This window comes from Globicephala melas, chromosome 15 (assembly GCF_963455315.2).
Source record: "Globicephala melas chromosome 15, mGloMel1.2, whole genome shotgun sequence".
NCBI lineage: Eukaryota > Metazoa > Chordata > Mammalia > Artiodactyla > Delphinidae > Globicephala > Globicephala melas.
In genome coordinates, this window is record NC_083328.1 from 22,163,456 (window position 1) to 22,178,941 (window position 15,486).

Sequence of the window (15,486 nt, forward strand, 5' to 3'; positions counted from 1 at the left end):
TTGTGGTTTTTTACAAATTGAGGGGTTTGGGCAACCCTGCGTTGTTAGATGATGGTTAGCATTTTTTAGCAATAAAGCATTTTTAAATTAAGATACGTACTATTTGAAAGATATATTGCTACTGCACACAATAGATTACAGTATAGTGTAAACATAACTTTTATATGCACTGGGCAACTGAGAAAAATTTGTGTGACTGTATTGCGATATTTGCTTTATTGCTGTGGTCTGGAACTGAACCTGCAATATCTCCAAGATGTGCCCGCACAAGGAAATCACGGACTCCTGTTTTTTTCATGATGAGATAAAAATAGACTACCTCATTCTTCCTGTCTTTGTCTAGTTAAAGACTTTAAGATGCCCCAGTAACCTTCAGAACCAAGAAGTAATGATTGTCAGGTCCCTGTGACCCAGTAAATATTGTGCATAACTTCCCTGGATAATCATTAGCTCTAGAGAATTCACAGACTAACTAACTTGTGTATGTGTTGATGGCATAAGTTGCCCCCGGATTGCTGCAATTATCTGTAGATAGAAGGAGGAACTTACCCTGAAAAAGGATAGTCACCTCACTTGCATTCAATATTATTTCAACATCAGGTTCAAGTTGCAAAATATCAGAAGGGGTGGTCATTATATCACATGATAAAAAGTTTGGACTTTATCTGGACAGTAATGAACTCAGTCAACAATTTATTTCTAAATGATTAGCTTGGTAACCGAGTGGTAAATGTATTAAAGGAGAATTTGAGAAATGCTTAGAAGAAGAATTCCTTCTTCTTGGAACCTGGTAACTTAGTGACTAAGTAAGGCAGATAGGGTTAAGGCAAGGAGACACAGAAGTGTGATGTCTAGGTGTTTGACTAAGTAAACTGGGAGAGGTGGTTGTAAGACTCTGAGAGGAATAAGTTTGGAGGCAGGAACACAGAATTCAATTGCGGTCATGATAATTTATCTATGCTGTCTATGAAATACTGAGGTTAGTGTATATTTAGTAATCAGCTGCATATTTAAGTTTGAACTCTGGGGGAAGTAAAGATTTTAATGTGGTTAGGAAATTATTGAGAGAGAGAGAGGGAATAAATGGAATGAGAGAAACTGTTGGGTGTGCATGAGTCCTTGGAGAACAACAATACTTTAATAGAATAAAGAGGAAGAGAATCCAATAATCAATATTGAGAAAGAAGACTCAGAAGAGGCAGGATGTGATAACAGAAAGGTAGAAGAGAGCAATGAAAGGGCTGATTAACTTTGCTGTTTAATTTTAGCTACCCTTAATTAAAACTTCAGTCCACCAAAAGAGCCAGTCTGCCTACAAAAGGAGAGAGAGAGGGGAGGAGTGAGCAGGGCAGGGGCATTTGCTCAGAAGAGCAGGTATAATTTCAGACTCTAAGATCCAGCTTTTTGATGGAGTCATGACTTTTTTCAGTCATTCTTCTCTACCCACCCATGGGCACCATTCTATCGTCCACGTCCCTCCAGCGCACAGGTACTCTGAAAAGAAGAGGATCCTGGGAGAAGAGAAACAGAGACCCCTGGGGCTGTGAGCTGGATATAGAGCCTGTCCCACAGTGGGTTTACCAGGTCCCCAGATGTCCCAGCAAGCCCCGCAGAAGGTATGAGAGAATGTGATATCTGAAATGTGTAATGCAGAAAGGGCCCTACTAGGGTCTATCAGAACTAGGCTGATAGGATCTCTGCCATATTTTGATGCTACTGTCTCCCCACACAGCTACCAGGACAATTGAGTCAGGAGAAGATTATAGAGAACTCATACCAGCTCTTAAATGACCTAGATCAGGAGTGACTTGTGTCACTTCCACCTGCAGTTCATTGTCCAAAAGTGGAATTCAGTAGCCTCACCCTCACTATAGAAGAAGCTTGGACATGAGAGCGACGTGCACATGGAATCTTTAGAGAATTCTACTGTCTCTGAGGGACGAAGGGATAATAAACTCGCTCAGTGTCCCAGAGCTGGTAACGGATAAAAGCTAGACTGAAACCCAGGCTGCCTGGCCCCAGAGCCTGTCTTCTTGACCACAATGCTGGTATTACAGTTCCACACGGGAGATCTACTGAGATCCAGAGGGCACCTCGTGCACTGATCCTCCTGTCCCCTTTCTCTTCTCAAAAGTGACTGCCTCCTCTGCTTGAGTAACAGGGTGTTTTGTACTCCATAATCTTTAGCTCACTATGGCCAGTCAGTCAGCCCTGCCTTCTTACTTGCTCCTCTCCATAAAATAAGAGTCTGTCCTGAGCAAGGATTCACCATGAATGCATCGGCCAGAAAGAGCAAGACCCACCCCTCAGAAGCCCGGCTTGCCCCTCAGCCCTAGCAGGGGTGTTCTAGCTGTCTCCAGCAGTCTTTGGTGGTGGCTTTGAGCAGAGGTATCTTTCTCCCTGGTTCAATGGAGGTTGGGAGGGAGAAGGTGCTGGGAAAGTTGCACCAGGATACTAGACATCCCCCATCCCCTTACAACTCCCCAAAATGGCTCTAGAAGAAAACGAACAGTACAAGCCACTACTTGTGACGATCTGGACTTATCCAATGCAACATCAATGTCAACCCAGTGTCTACGTGCCTGGGCCAGGCACGCTGCAGACTTTACATTGTGCAAACCTTTCAGAGATCCCGTGGGACAAATCTTATTAACAACCACCCACTCCTCCACTTTTCAGATGAGAAGACAAAAGTTAGAAGAGGTAAATGGCTTGCCATGGGCCATCTTATAAGTGTCTGTGCCAGCACTTAAGCTCGAGACTTTGGGATTCCAAAGACCCTGCATCTTGCCAGTACACCACACTGTTCCTCTTAGAATTCCACGTTAGTACAAACAGCCAACATTGATTACGCCAAGCACTGTGTTATGTACGTTTCATGAATTATTTCATCTAATACTAACAATGACAACAACAAAGAGCAACCATAGGAAACAGGTGTCACTCTTAGCAATCCCATCTCATAGATAAGGAAACTGAAGTGTAGAAAAAGGAGGTCCACGAAAGTCAAAGAGAGCGTAAGCGGCAGACCTAACGCTTAAACCCAAATCTCTCTGCCTCGGATCACAGGCTTTAACTACTAGGCAACGCTGCCACCTGACTGTCATTGAAACGAGAACATTGGAGACCTGGGACTGGGAGAGGGGAGCAGGTTAGCTACAGAGAACTTGTGAAAGTGCTCCATTTGGCTGTATCTGTTCATTCACACTGCAAGGCCTCCCTACCATAACTGGAGATTACGTTATATAGTTTTTCTAACCGATTTTCTCTCCATGAGGGCTTGTGATTGCTTTCTGACCTGTTATACGTGAGCATCTCCTCCCCCTTCTGAATCATTCAATTCCTGCCAAGTTCTCCACCCCAGCTGTGGCCAGGAACCAGGTTCTGTTGTGTGCACAGAGAGAACTGAACTTCTGATCAGAGAGAACTGAACCCGCAAAGTCCCCATCCAAGACCTAACCCCAGTGTTTCCTAGACAGTACCAGGTAAGATGGAGGTGAATGACAGCTTCTTTGGGTGGGTGGGTGTTTATATGTGTGTGTTTATCTGCCACAGGGCAGTAAAGTATATACTGAACTTAAAATCTGAAGACCCAATTTCAAATTCTGGCAGTGCCACTTACAGCCCTTGAGCATATCTTGTAACTTCTCTGACACTTCTTTTCCCTTACTGCAAAATGAGGATGGTGATATCGAGAGAGAGGGCTCAATGGGAATATACATGTGATATGCCTAGCACCATGGCCGGCACATGGGTGATTGATTTAATGTTAGACAGCTCTGAATGTGGTGGGCTGTGGGAGGAGGGTACCGAGAGGGGTAAAAAAGACCCAGAAGTTAGACACTGGAAAGAAAACTCCATTATGCAGAAGTTTGTTCACAGTATATAAGGTGAATGCCTTTTATTAAAAAATATCTTTTTAGGGCTTCCCTGGTGGCGCAGTGGTTGAGAGTCCGCCTGCCGATGCAGGGGACACAGGTTCATGCCCCGGTCCGGGAAGATCCCACATGCCGTGGAGCGGCTGGGCCCGTGAGCCATGGCCTCTGAGCCTGTGCATCCGGAGCCTGTGCTCCGCAACGGGAGAGACCACAGCAGTGAGAGGCCCGCGTACCGCAAAAAAAAAAAAAGAAAAAAGTATATCTTTTTAATATTTAACATGGAAGGGGCTGGCCTCAGAATTTGCTGGGAGTTAGAAGGCACCTCAACATTTACTGAGCCCTTATTCTGTATCAGACTCAGTGCTGGCAAAGTGATTTATATTGACTATCTTGCTAATCCTTGTGGAAGCCAGATAGTGGGTGTTACTACGATGCCCTCAAGTTTGGAGACATGAATGGTGGTCAAGATCACTCAGCTGGTACCCAGTGGAGCCCAACCTGGCTCTGTAGCTCTAGGATCCCCTATAACATGCTAAGGATGGTGCCTCATAAAATAAACAGCGTTTCAGTCCAAATGCTTGTGAAATCAAAGCTCTGTTGCAAGAACTCTTCAAGGCACTGTGTACCAGTCATATGGGATTAGGGTCCATATAATGACCTCGTTTTAACTTCATTACCTCTTTAAAGATTCTATGTCCAAATACAGTCACATTCTGAGGTCCTGAGGGTTAGGAGTTCAACATATGAATTTTGAGGGGACACAATTCAGCCCATAATAAAGGATTAATTAATTTCCTCATTATTTCTCTTGGTGTTGTTTTGGTTTTTAGCCACTTATTAAGGGGTTGTTTGCACTGTCCTTGAGTATTTTAAGGAGGATCCTGCAGTGATGTAAACACCTGTGTATAAAAATAGCAACTGAGTCTGGTTTCTTGCTCTCAGTGAGCTCATGCCTGTGGAGAGAGGTATGTGTTAGAAAAAATAGCAGGAAAAGCAGGTTTAAAACTAGCTCTGCTACTAAACTTGCCTTGAAACCTTGGGGAACTCCCTGTCCCTCTTGGGATGTTGGCCTGGAATGGGGGTTTTAAGCTCAAATGTCGACAAGAGCTGGATAGGTACAGTAAGGGCAGAAGCAAGTAGCTGTAACAACATAGGGAGTAGTGGAAACCCTGCTGAATGGGACAACAGTCCATTTAATTTTCAGCTCCAACCAGTTGGTGCCAGGTTGAAATAAAGGCCCAGTGTTGCCAGGCCTTCTGAGTTTTCAAGAGAAATCTTCAATTCACATTTTAAATGAAATCTCCCAAATTTTAAATATTGGCAATTCAAATTTTTTCCTCCAAAGGATGAGGGTCAAACGTCTGAGCCAGCTGGTTATCTTAGGGTCTTTCTTCCCTTAAGTGCTCTGAACAAAAGACAGTACTGTTTATTGACAGGCACTAAAAAGGAAGGGGACATACTTCAGTTCATGTGGTCTAAGGATCCACACAGACAAGGAAACTCTTAAGGGATGAAGCTTTCCCATTATCTGTCCTCTTTTCTGCAGACAGTAGCAGGGTTCCGAGGGCAGCATCAGAATTAATTGGGGTTTGGTTATTGCGTCTAAACAGGTTGAAAATAAATTGAGTCAAGTTTTATTGATCTCTTTTATGGGTCTCTTGTCAAACAGTATTATCTTATTGCTGAAACGGGGAGGAGGCTTAATTGTTTGCAGTGATGAAGTGCTTTAACCTCAGAGCTATCTGTGAAGTGGCTTTCTTCTCACAAAACAGAAGTTCTAGCTTAAGCCAATTTTCACAGTCAAACTTCAAGAAGCATCCTAATAAATGAGCGTTCTGCTCCCATGTTAGAAGCATTTGTTGGGATCTGGAGTGGCAAAGAAACTTTATTTCACAGGTCAAGTGATGGATTGGTAATAGCTACCTGGAATGCTGTCCTGGGGAAAACCCCGAGGCCAGATCCCAGGCCAGTAAGGAAGGTGCTGTGATATTAGCCTCCTCTGTCCTGAGTGTGCTGGTGCATATTTGTCAATATTCTTAGAGTCTCAAGTGACAGAAACCCAATCTCAGGCAGGAAAAACTGTTGGCTCATAGAATTCAGGACAGGATATTACCAAGACAGGAGTAGAGATGCAGACGGGCCTCAGGAACAATAGTTCTGAACCAGAGACTTGCATGCCTCTGAGATACTCTCTGCCCCTTATTTCCATGTCTCTGAAATCTTCCTTGTTTTCTTCACTCATGCAGAGCAGTTATCTCCACATGACAGGAATTATAGCCACCGACAGTTTCCAAAGTGTGCATTTCGTGGCTTCCACCAAGGCGAGACTGCCTTATATACCCTTTGGTAACAAGCACATACACAGATTTTGGAGAGGGATTATGATTAGCCCAGTTTGGATTAAAAAATCGTGGGAAATGACTGCTCAGCTCTGGACCAGTCAACTTTGAACAGGGGGTGGAATCATCTAAAAATACGTTAGTTTCCATGAGAACCATACATTTGGGCTCGGTGGGAAGAGAGGTCTCCAGAGCAAGGATAACCTGAGGTACAGGACTTTCAAAATGATGAGTTTCTACCAGAAAGGGGATGACCACATGGCTGCCATCCCAGGGGGTACAAAAAGAGAAGGAGACCCTCAGAAATATGTGCCACCCTTACCTGGTAGCTACAGCCCCTCCCCATCATTTTTGGCCTCACCTGGGAAGAGAAATCCCCACCTAAATCAGTAAGTTGTGCCTTCCAAATTCCAGTGAGCTGAAACAAAGTTATCACTCTAGCAGTTAACCAGGAATGTGCCTTCATTTTGTGGAAGAAGTTCCTGCTCTAATGAACCACATATTAGCCGTCTCTTCTCAAGGCAGGTGGTGGCCTGAAATTCTGTGCCTGCTTCCTGAGGACTGCTCCACCATGCGATGGCTGATGAAGTTCCGGGTCCTCTGGGACATCCACAGATCCCGCTGTGGCTTCTACCCTGCCCCTCAGTACCTGCGCTGCCAGTCTTTGTCGGGAGCTGGAGCCCCAAGATGGAATGACTATGATACACCTGAGGAATTTAACTTTGCAAGTGATGTTCTGGACTACTGGACTCAAATGGAGAAGGTAAGGAGGCACCCATGCTGGGGGGTGAGAACAGGATCGACCTCTTGCTCCTAGTAGGTTGAGGGGCACAGAACTAAGAATGGCTTCTGGCTAAGCCTACAAGTATCATGAAAAGCTTATGTTTTGGGCTTCAGTTCTCAGCCTGGACACTTCCTCAATTCTCTGAGCCCCAGTGGTTTTATCCGTGAAATGGGGATAATCTCATTTAAGAAACAAGACAGCAGGTGAAAGTATCTGGTACACAGTCAGGTAACTGTGACCAAGTGTCAAGTTCTAATCACAGGTCAGCAAGTTGATGTTGGTCTGGATTCTCACCTTCAACTACTGGAACTGTGAGTCTAACTAGAATTCATCTCATCACACTTGGGCTTGACTTCAGGCTACACCGAGAGGGAGGGTACAGGCAACCTGACTGTGCACATGAACATCTGACCATGTAACAAAATCATGTCATCTATCTTCCTATGAGGATGGCAAGTACATCTTGAATCTTCCCTATCAACTACCTACTTGAGCGTGTGGCTTTAGGGTGTGTCCAGAGAATCCTGTCCCTGTGGCCTCTGCAGAAAAATGCACGTTCTTGGTTTGTCTTTTACCAAGAGACAGACCAAGAGGGGAGCAGTGGTGACACTAGGAGTTGGGGTAGACAGTGGGTGGTGTTCCAGCTACTAAGTCCCAGCAGGTAATGTCCACATTGTGAAAACCCACTAAACACTGTCTTTGTACAGAAGAAAGAATTCACCTAAGACGGAGTCAGAGAGTTGATGTATTTTTAATTTCCCATGAACATACATTCATATGTTAGTATTCAAAGCTTACATGCCTTTCATAGGGACTTTTTTCCTACCTCCATCTTTTTCCTTTTTCTGAATTTCCATAATAACTCCAGGGAAAATAGAGCCCTCAGTTATGGAGAGCCCTTTTTTTTTATGTGCCATGTCAAGCACTTTGCACTTAATATTCTGATTAGATGGACACTTTAATTATCCCCATTTTCCAGCTGAGGAAACTGAGGTTCCAAGGGGTCAAATAACCTGCAGAATTCACAAACCTATTAAGTGAAGGAGCAGGATTTGGGTCCAGGCTGTCTGATTCTATAATCCACTGTTTAACCTGGTCTCACAATCTGATGACGTCCAAACAGCTCTGCCTTCAGACTACAAACTGACTTTCATCACTGCCCAGACCAAAACTGAGGTTAGACCTTTTGAATCATGAGAAATGGCTGGAGAGGCCATCATTTTTTTTCTGTTATTTGTCTTCATAAAGTCCTTATTAGTTCACACATCAACCCCTGGAGATTATCACCATGTAAATATTTGCCCAGGGAATGCCGCGTCTTTGTTGGGTCATTGTCAATTCCTCCATATCTCCAAACTTCTCCTACCCCCAGCATCTCCACCCCATTTACATTCATTCTCACAACAGTTCTGATCTGTCTGTTTTTACTTTTCCAATTGCCTTGATCATGATCAGTGTCTCTCCAGTGACGTATGGTGTCTGACACCTAGCAATCCCTCAGTATACCTTTGTGGGATACATTAATTTTGAAACTTGCCGTATGAGCACTGTATGGATTGATGTTGCTCCCATGGAAGACCTTCTAGAGGGCACGTCACCATAGTTCACTCTGGCTTTCTGGGCCTCCCCTTACAACTTAACAAGCGTCATTCAGAAACTGATCCGTAGCCTAATCAACAACACAACCCAAACCATAACAAATAGAATTGATTTTGACTCAATTTTCAACACATTTTACTTATTAAAAATGTTAAGTTAGAAATACAACATTTTAATGTAACTTTTTTTTTTAGCATAATCCAGGCAACATACGTCCAGGGGTGGAATATAGTCACTCATTCAAGCCACCAATTTATAACCCCTGACTATCCTTGGGAATTAAACCCTATATTACTCTAGGCTCCAAGGATACTACACTCCAACTGATTCATGGAGCAGCCTCCCAAATCTATTCATGAGAGGTCACGTTCATGTCCAAAATCATTCATTCTGTCTCTTTGATACTGCATTCATTCATTCAGTTAGGATTTAATGAGTACCTAACATGTGCCAAACACTATTCTAGATAAGATAGGGATAGAAAAGTAAGCAATGTACAACGCTCCATCTTTCCTCTTTTGATAGTGTGATTCTCCACTTCATGTCTCAGGAGAGATGAGTACAGCATCTGTGACATTGACTTCTGTTTGTTTGGGCAAAAATCATGACAGGAGCAAATTCTTCTTACCACCTTCTGATGTGATTTAGTAATAAATATTGCTCAATAAGTGTAGTGTCTGATATGTGTATTGTCGCACCAGCTTTTTTTTTTTTACTTCCATTTATATGGAATACTTTTTTCCATCCCCCGACTTTTTCAGTCTGTGTGTGACTTTAGATCTGAAGTGAGCCTCTTGTAGGCAGGATATAATGGGTCTTGTTTTTTTTATCCATTTAGCTACTCTATGTCTTTTGATTGGAATACTAATCCATTTATATTTAAGGTAATTATTGGTAAGTATGTAGTTATTGCCATTTTGTTGTTTTCTGATTGTTTTTGTAGTTCCTTTTTTGTTCATTTCTTCTGTTTTTCCTCTCGTCCCTTGTGATTTGATGACCATGTTTAGTATTATGCTTGAATTTCTTTCACTCTTCTGTGTGTGTACCTATTATAGGTTTTTGGTTTGTGGTTATCATGACATATATATATATATATATATATATATGTTTTTTTTTTTTAAGTTGATGATCTCCTAAGGTCAAATGCATTCTAACCACCCTATATTTTTACTGTTCCTCCCCATGTTTGTTGTTTTTGATGACATATTTTTCTTTTGCATATCCATTAACTACCTATCGTGGGTATAGATGATTTTATTGCTTTTGCTTTTTAACATTCCTACATAAGTGGTTCCTTATCTTGGAGAAGTGGCCTAATGTAGGAGATGTCCTATGGACCCAGCAGCACACTCCCCTCTGGTCACCAGTGTTATATGCTCTAGGGTTATATGCTCCAGGGTCCCCCCCTCTGTGGGCTACGTGGGCCCTTCTGTTGTGGCATGGCCAACTACCGTGGGTGCACTGGTAGTCAAGGCTGGCCCCCAGACTGGTTGGCTGACATTTCCTGTCTCATGTAGTGGTTGCCAGCCTGTAGCCAGGGATGGTTCCTGATGTGGCTGGCCATGTGGCCTGGGATGTTCCAGGGCTGATCTTGGCTCACTGATGGGTGAAGCTGGATCCTGGGATAGCCGGCCATGGGGACTGGGGCACCTGGAGCTGGGGTTGGCCCACCCTGATTGGGGTCATCTTTAGATTTAATTTAACCCTGAAATTCCTTATTATTCTTTCTTTAGATTCCAGAGTTGATTTTTTTTATTTATTCATTCAGTACATATTTAACAAACATTTACTATGTACCAGGTACTATTCTAAATGCTTTGATAAAGAATTTAAAAGTTATCACTAGTTTTTTGTTGTTGTTTTATTGAGATATAATTGAAATATAATTATCACTGTTTTCCTAAAAAAAACAAAACCCAGCAGTTTTTCAGGTCAAACCCTTAACACACTAGCATTCATATTGAAATATTTAGACATAAAATCTGGGGTTTTCATTGCAGAAAAGCTTTTGGTAATGGATTTAACCTTTTTTTTAATAGATAGGAGGTTTTTAAGATTTCTATTCATCAACTTTGGAAAGTTAACATGTTTTAGCAATTTGTTTATTTCATTCCAAATGTCATAAAGTTATTTTTTGACATAAAGGTATTAATATTTCCATTATTTCTATTTTAATGTCTGTAAGATTTATAACAATGTACACTTTTTTATTCTTGATATTTTTAATATGTTTATTCTCTTTTTTTACTTGATAAGTCTTCCTAAGAGTTAACCAATTTTATAAATCTTTTCAAAACCAGTTTTGGTTTTACTGATATTCTCTCTTGTGTATTTGCTCTCCATTCCATTGATGCCTACTGTTATCTTTATTATTTCTTTCCTTGTACATTCCTTTGACTTAATTTGCTATTCTTTTTTCAGCTTCTTGAGATGGAAGTTTATGTCCTTACTTTTAAGCCTTCCTTCTTTTCCAATATCTGTATTAAAAGTATAAATTTCCCACTGCGCACTCCTCTTAGGTACATTATACAAATTTTGATATGTCATATTTTATTATCATTAAGTTCAAAATATTTTTTATTTGCCTTTTGATTCTTCTCTGGCCCATAGATTACATAGAAATGTATCGGTGAGTTTCCTGATAGTTGAGGTGGGTTTCTCATTGTCTTCTTGTTAATGATTTCTAGCTTAATTCTATTGTGGTCAAAAAGTATACTCTGACTTTTGAAATTTCTGGAGGTTAGTAAACATTCCAAATGCAATGGAAGAGAATGTGAGTTATATCATTGTTGGGGAAAGTGTTTTATCTATGTCAATTAGGATTTAAATTCTATGAAATCTATCATATTCTATCATTAATTTACAGAAATTATAGAAATTCTACTTGTATTTCATTTTAATTAAAAATGAAGCAAGCCCTTTCTATAGGCAATAAATTCTTATGTGTTTTAACATTCAAAAAGAATCATCTCATTCATCAATCACATGATTAATTGATCTACTTTCCCGTTTTCCTTCTTTGAAGTATATTTTAGTTAGAGATTAACAAGGAGTAGCTATGTAGGTTTTTGTTTATTTAAATCAACTGTTTTGATCTATAATTTACCTAGAATACAATTCACACATTTTATGTGAAAGTTTAATAAGTTTTAGAACATTTCTACCACCTTAAAAATTTCCTTTTGTCCTTTCCTAGTCAATACCTCCCCATCCCCACCCTGAGCCCCAGGTAGACACTAATTTGCTGTCACTAGCCCTTATATTTCTCTTTCCTAGTGTTTCACAGAAATGGAATAATATAAGGTGCAGTCTTTTGTGTCTGGTTTCTTTTACTCAGCATGTTTTTGAGATTCATTCATACTGTCTTGTGTATTACTTCTTCATTCCTTTTTATTGCTTAGTGTTTTATTTTTTAGATCTATTTCTCAATTTCCATTGGCTTCAGACTTCACTGCATAAAACTGTAAATCTCATATCCAGTTTAAAGGTTGTGTTTTATCTTCTTGAAAACATGCTAATCTTAATATCACATTATCAGATTAATTCTGAGCCCCCCAAACCGTAAATCCTTAAGCAATATCTTCTTCAAGTTGCAAGAGTTAAGAGTCTAAACTTTTATCTGAATTAAAACAATTGTTTTCACCTTGATATGCCAAACTTTCTATCATTTTGTAAACTCATACAGAAATTATATAATCTGTTCCCCTTATATAGACAGTGCACAACTAGTCATTTATACTTGCTAACATTCCTTAATCTGTTGGAGAATAATTTTTTTCATAGCACTGATTTTTCCATAGATATGACTATATGTATATACATATATCTGTGTGTGTGTATGTATGTATATATGTATATAATTCTTATCTCAGGTGAGACACACTCTTTTGTTCCAATCATATGAGGCAAAGATGGTACGATCATGTTTGCACATATGAGGGAAATAATTTCTGGAAGATTATACACCAAACAGTTATCAGTGTTGACCTTCAGGAAGTGACAATGTGTTGAGAAATTTGAAGAAATTTTTCTGTTCATAAGAAATTTTTCTGTTAGTAAGATTGTGCCTTGCGTGAACTTTTACTCTGAACATGCTTTGTTTGGGGAATTAAAAAAACTTTAAAAAATCGTTTTACTTGGGGAAAATAAAAGACTTGATTTAAACAAGAAAATGAAAATTGTCCATAAACATTTAAAACTGTTTACATACATGTGTATATATGTCTTGTTCACCATTGTATCCTTTTGGTCTAAGAACAGTACCTAAGAAATAATGAGAACTTGGCAAATATATATTGAATGAATGAATGGATACTATTATATAAGTTTGGATTTAATGTAAATGTGGTTTTCCTTTTCTAAATTGATGTTGTATTATAAGATTTTTATTGCAAAAATATTCTGAAAGTTTTTTGATTGGTTTTATCACATTCCATCACATGGAAGTAACAATTCTGTCGACAGCATATAGTTGAATTCTGAGTTTTTTATCCATTTTGCCAATCTAGTTCTTTTGATTGGGGAATTTCATTCACTTACATTTAAAGTAATTACTGGGCTTCCCTGGTGGCACAGTGGTTGAGAGTGCGCCTGCCGATGCAGGGGACACGGGTTCGTGCCCTGGTCCGGGAAGATCCCACATGCCACAGAGCGGTTAGGCCCGTGAGCCATGGCCGCTGAGCCTGCACATCCAGAGCCGTGCTCCGCAACGGGAGAGGCCACAACAGTGAGAGGCCCGCGTACGGCAAAAAAAAAAAAAAAAAAAAGTAATTACTGATAAGGATGACTGACTATTGTCATATTGTTTATTGATTCCTTGATGTCACAGCTTTTGTGTCCCTCAGTTCATGCCTTACTGCCTTCCTCTGTATTTAGTTGATTTTTTGTAGTGATATGTTTTGATTTTCTTTTCGTTTCCTTTTGGGAATATTCTGTAGATAATTTCTTTGTGATTACCGTGGGGATTACATATAACATTCCAAATTATAACACTTCATTTGAAACTAATAACAACATAACTTCATTCACATACAAAACCCTACTGTTTTCCAGTTGCCTTGCACCTTCCTATATTATGTTATTGATTTCACAAACTATATCTTTACATATTGTCTACCCATTAACATAGATTTATAATTATTTTTTATGCTTTTGTGGTTTCCATACAGTGAAAGAATAAAAAGTGAAGTTATGAACCAAAATTATAACAATACTGTTTTTATATTTGTCTTTGTATCTATCTTTATTAAAGAACTTTATACTTTTATATTTAAGTTACTCTCTAATGTCCTTTCATTTCAACTTAACTCCTTTTAGCATTTCTTGTAGGGAAAGTCTAAGGATAATGAACTCCCTCAGTGTTGTTTTTTTTTTAATCTGAGAATGTCCTAATTTCTCCCTCATTTTTAAAAAACTATTTAATTTATATTGGAGTATAGCTGATTAACAATGTTGTGATAGTTTCATGTGCACAGTGAAGCAACTCAGCCATACATATTCTCCCTCATTTTTGACGGACAATTTTGCTAGATATAGAATTTTTGGTTGACAGTTTTTTTTCTTTATCACTTTAAATATATAATTTCACTGCCTTCTGGTCTTCAATCCACTGGTAATCTTATTAAGAATTTCACCTGATGAGTCACTTTTCTCTTGCTGCTTTTAAGATGCTCTCTTTGTCTTTGTCACCTGTAGTTTGATTGTAATGTCTCTCTGTGGGTGTCTGGGTTTTCCTACTTGGAGTTCATTGAGCCTCTTGTATTTGTCTCTCCATGCCTTTCCTCAAATTTGAGAAGTTTTTAGCCATTATTACTTCAGACAAGTTCTATGCTCCATTTTCTCTCTTTTTTCTCCTTCTGATAGTCCCATAATGTGTATATTGGTCTATTTGATTGTGGCCCATAAGTTTCTTAGGCTCTGTTCATTTTTCTTCTTGTATTTTTCTTTTTGTTCTTCTGACTCATTAATTTTAGATGACTTGTCTTCAAGTGTACTGATTCTTTCTTCTGCCTACTGAAGTCTGCTGTTGAGTCCCTTTGTGAAGTTTTCAATTCAGTTATTATATTTCTCAGCTCCAAAATTTCTGTTTGGTTCTTTTTATAATTTGTATCTCTTTGTTGATATTCTCATTTTGTGCATATATTATTTTCCTGATTTGCTTTAGTTCTTTGTGTTTTCCTTTAGCTTTTTCAGTGTATTTAAGACAGTCATTTAAAAACCTTTGTCTAGTAACTGCAGCCTATGTCTCTTTAGAGTCAGTTTCTGGAGATTCATGTTGTTACTTTGAATAGGCTTCTTCTCTTTTTCTTTGTAGACCTTGTGATCTGTTGTTAAAAATTGCATATTTAAAAGAAATAGCTTCCTCTCTCAGTCTTTGCGGCCTGGATCCAAGCAGGGAAAGACCTTCAATAATCTGCTCAGTACGAAAACTTAAGGTCTTCTCTGGCATGTGTCTTTCCTGGTCCTGTCCATGTGTGTGTTTTTTTTTTTTTTTTTCTAGTTTTCGCTGCTCTTTAACATTTTAACTTTCTTAAAAGTCTGTTTCTTCTGGGGGACTTAAATGTTCTATTCTTTCTTTGTCTGTAGTCTCTAATCCCTAGGTAACCACAGGTCTACAGTTTCCCCACACTGTGACATTTCCCACTGTTTTCAGATACCTCCAATATGCCGTCATACCCATCTGAGCTCCAGGTCAGTCAAGACAGAAACCAGTGCCTAAGGCCGCCTCCAGACTAGCCAGAACGTTGCACACAAGTTTCAATCTTTTTCATCTATCCCAGGGGAGGGGCTGGGAATTGGGTGGCTTCCTCTGACTACACTGTACCACATCAGAGAGCGGGTGGTGCAAGAATAAGCAAAATCACCACAAAATTTCTTACCATTTTGG

General features: G+C 39.8%; 1 protein-coding gene across 2 annotated transcripts in view; it reads left to right on the top strand.

The window, feature by feature from the left end:
* The first annotated feature begins 6,761 nt into the window (after positions 1-6,761).
* The window catches only part of LOC115850094 (acyl-coenzyme A synthetase ACSM1, mitochondrial), a 34,827-nt gene continuing 26,102 nt past the window's right edge, over positions 6,762-15,486 (top strand). The window contains exon 1 of one of the 2 annotated variants that reach the window (XM_030851845.2): positions 6,762-6,980. In XM_030851845.2, coding sequence (XP_030707705.2) covers positions 6,789-6,980 — 192 coding nt within the window. In that variant the 5' untranslated portion in view covers positions 6,762-6,788. The remainder of the gene's footprint in view (positions 6,981-15,486) is intronic. The other variant, XM_070043559.1, reaches the window with a different exon arrangement.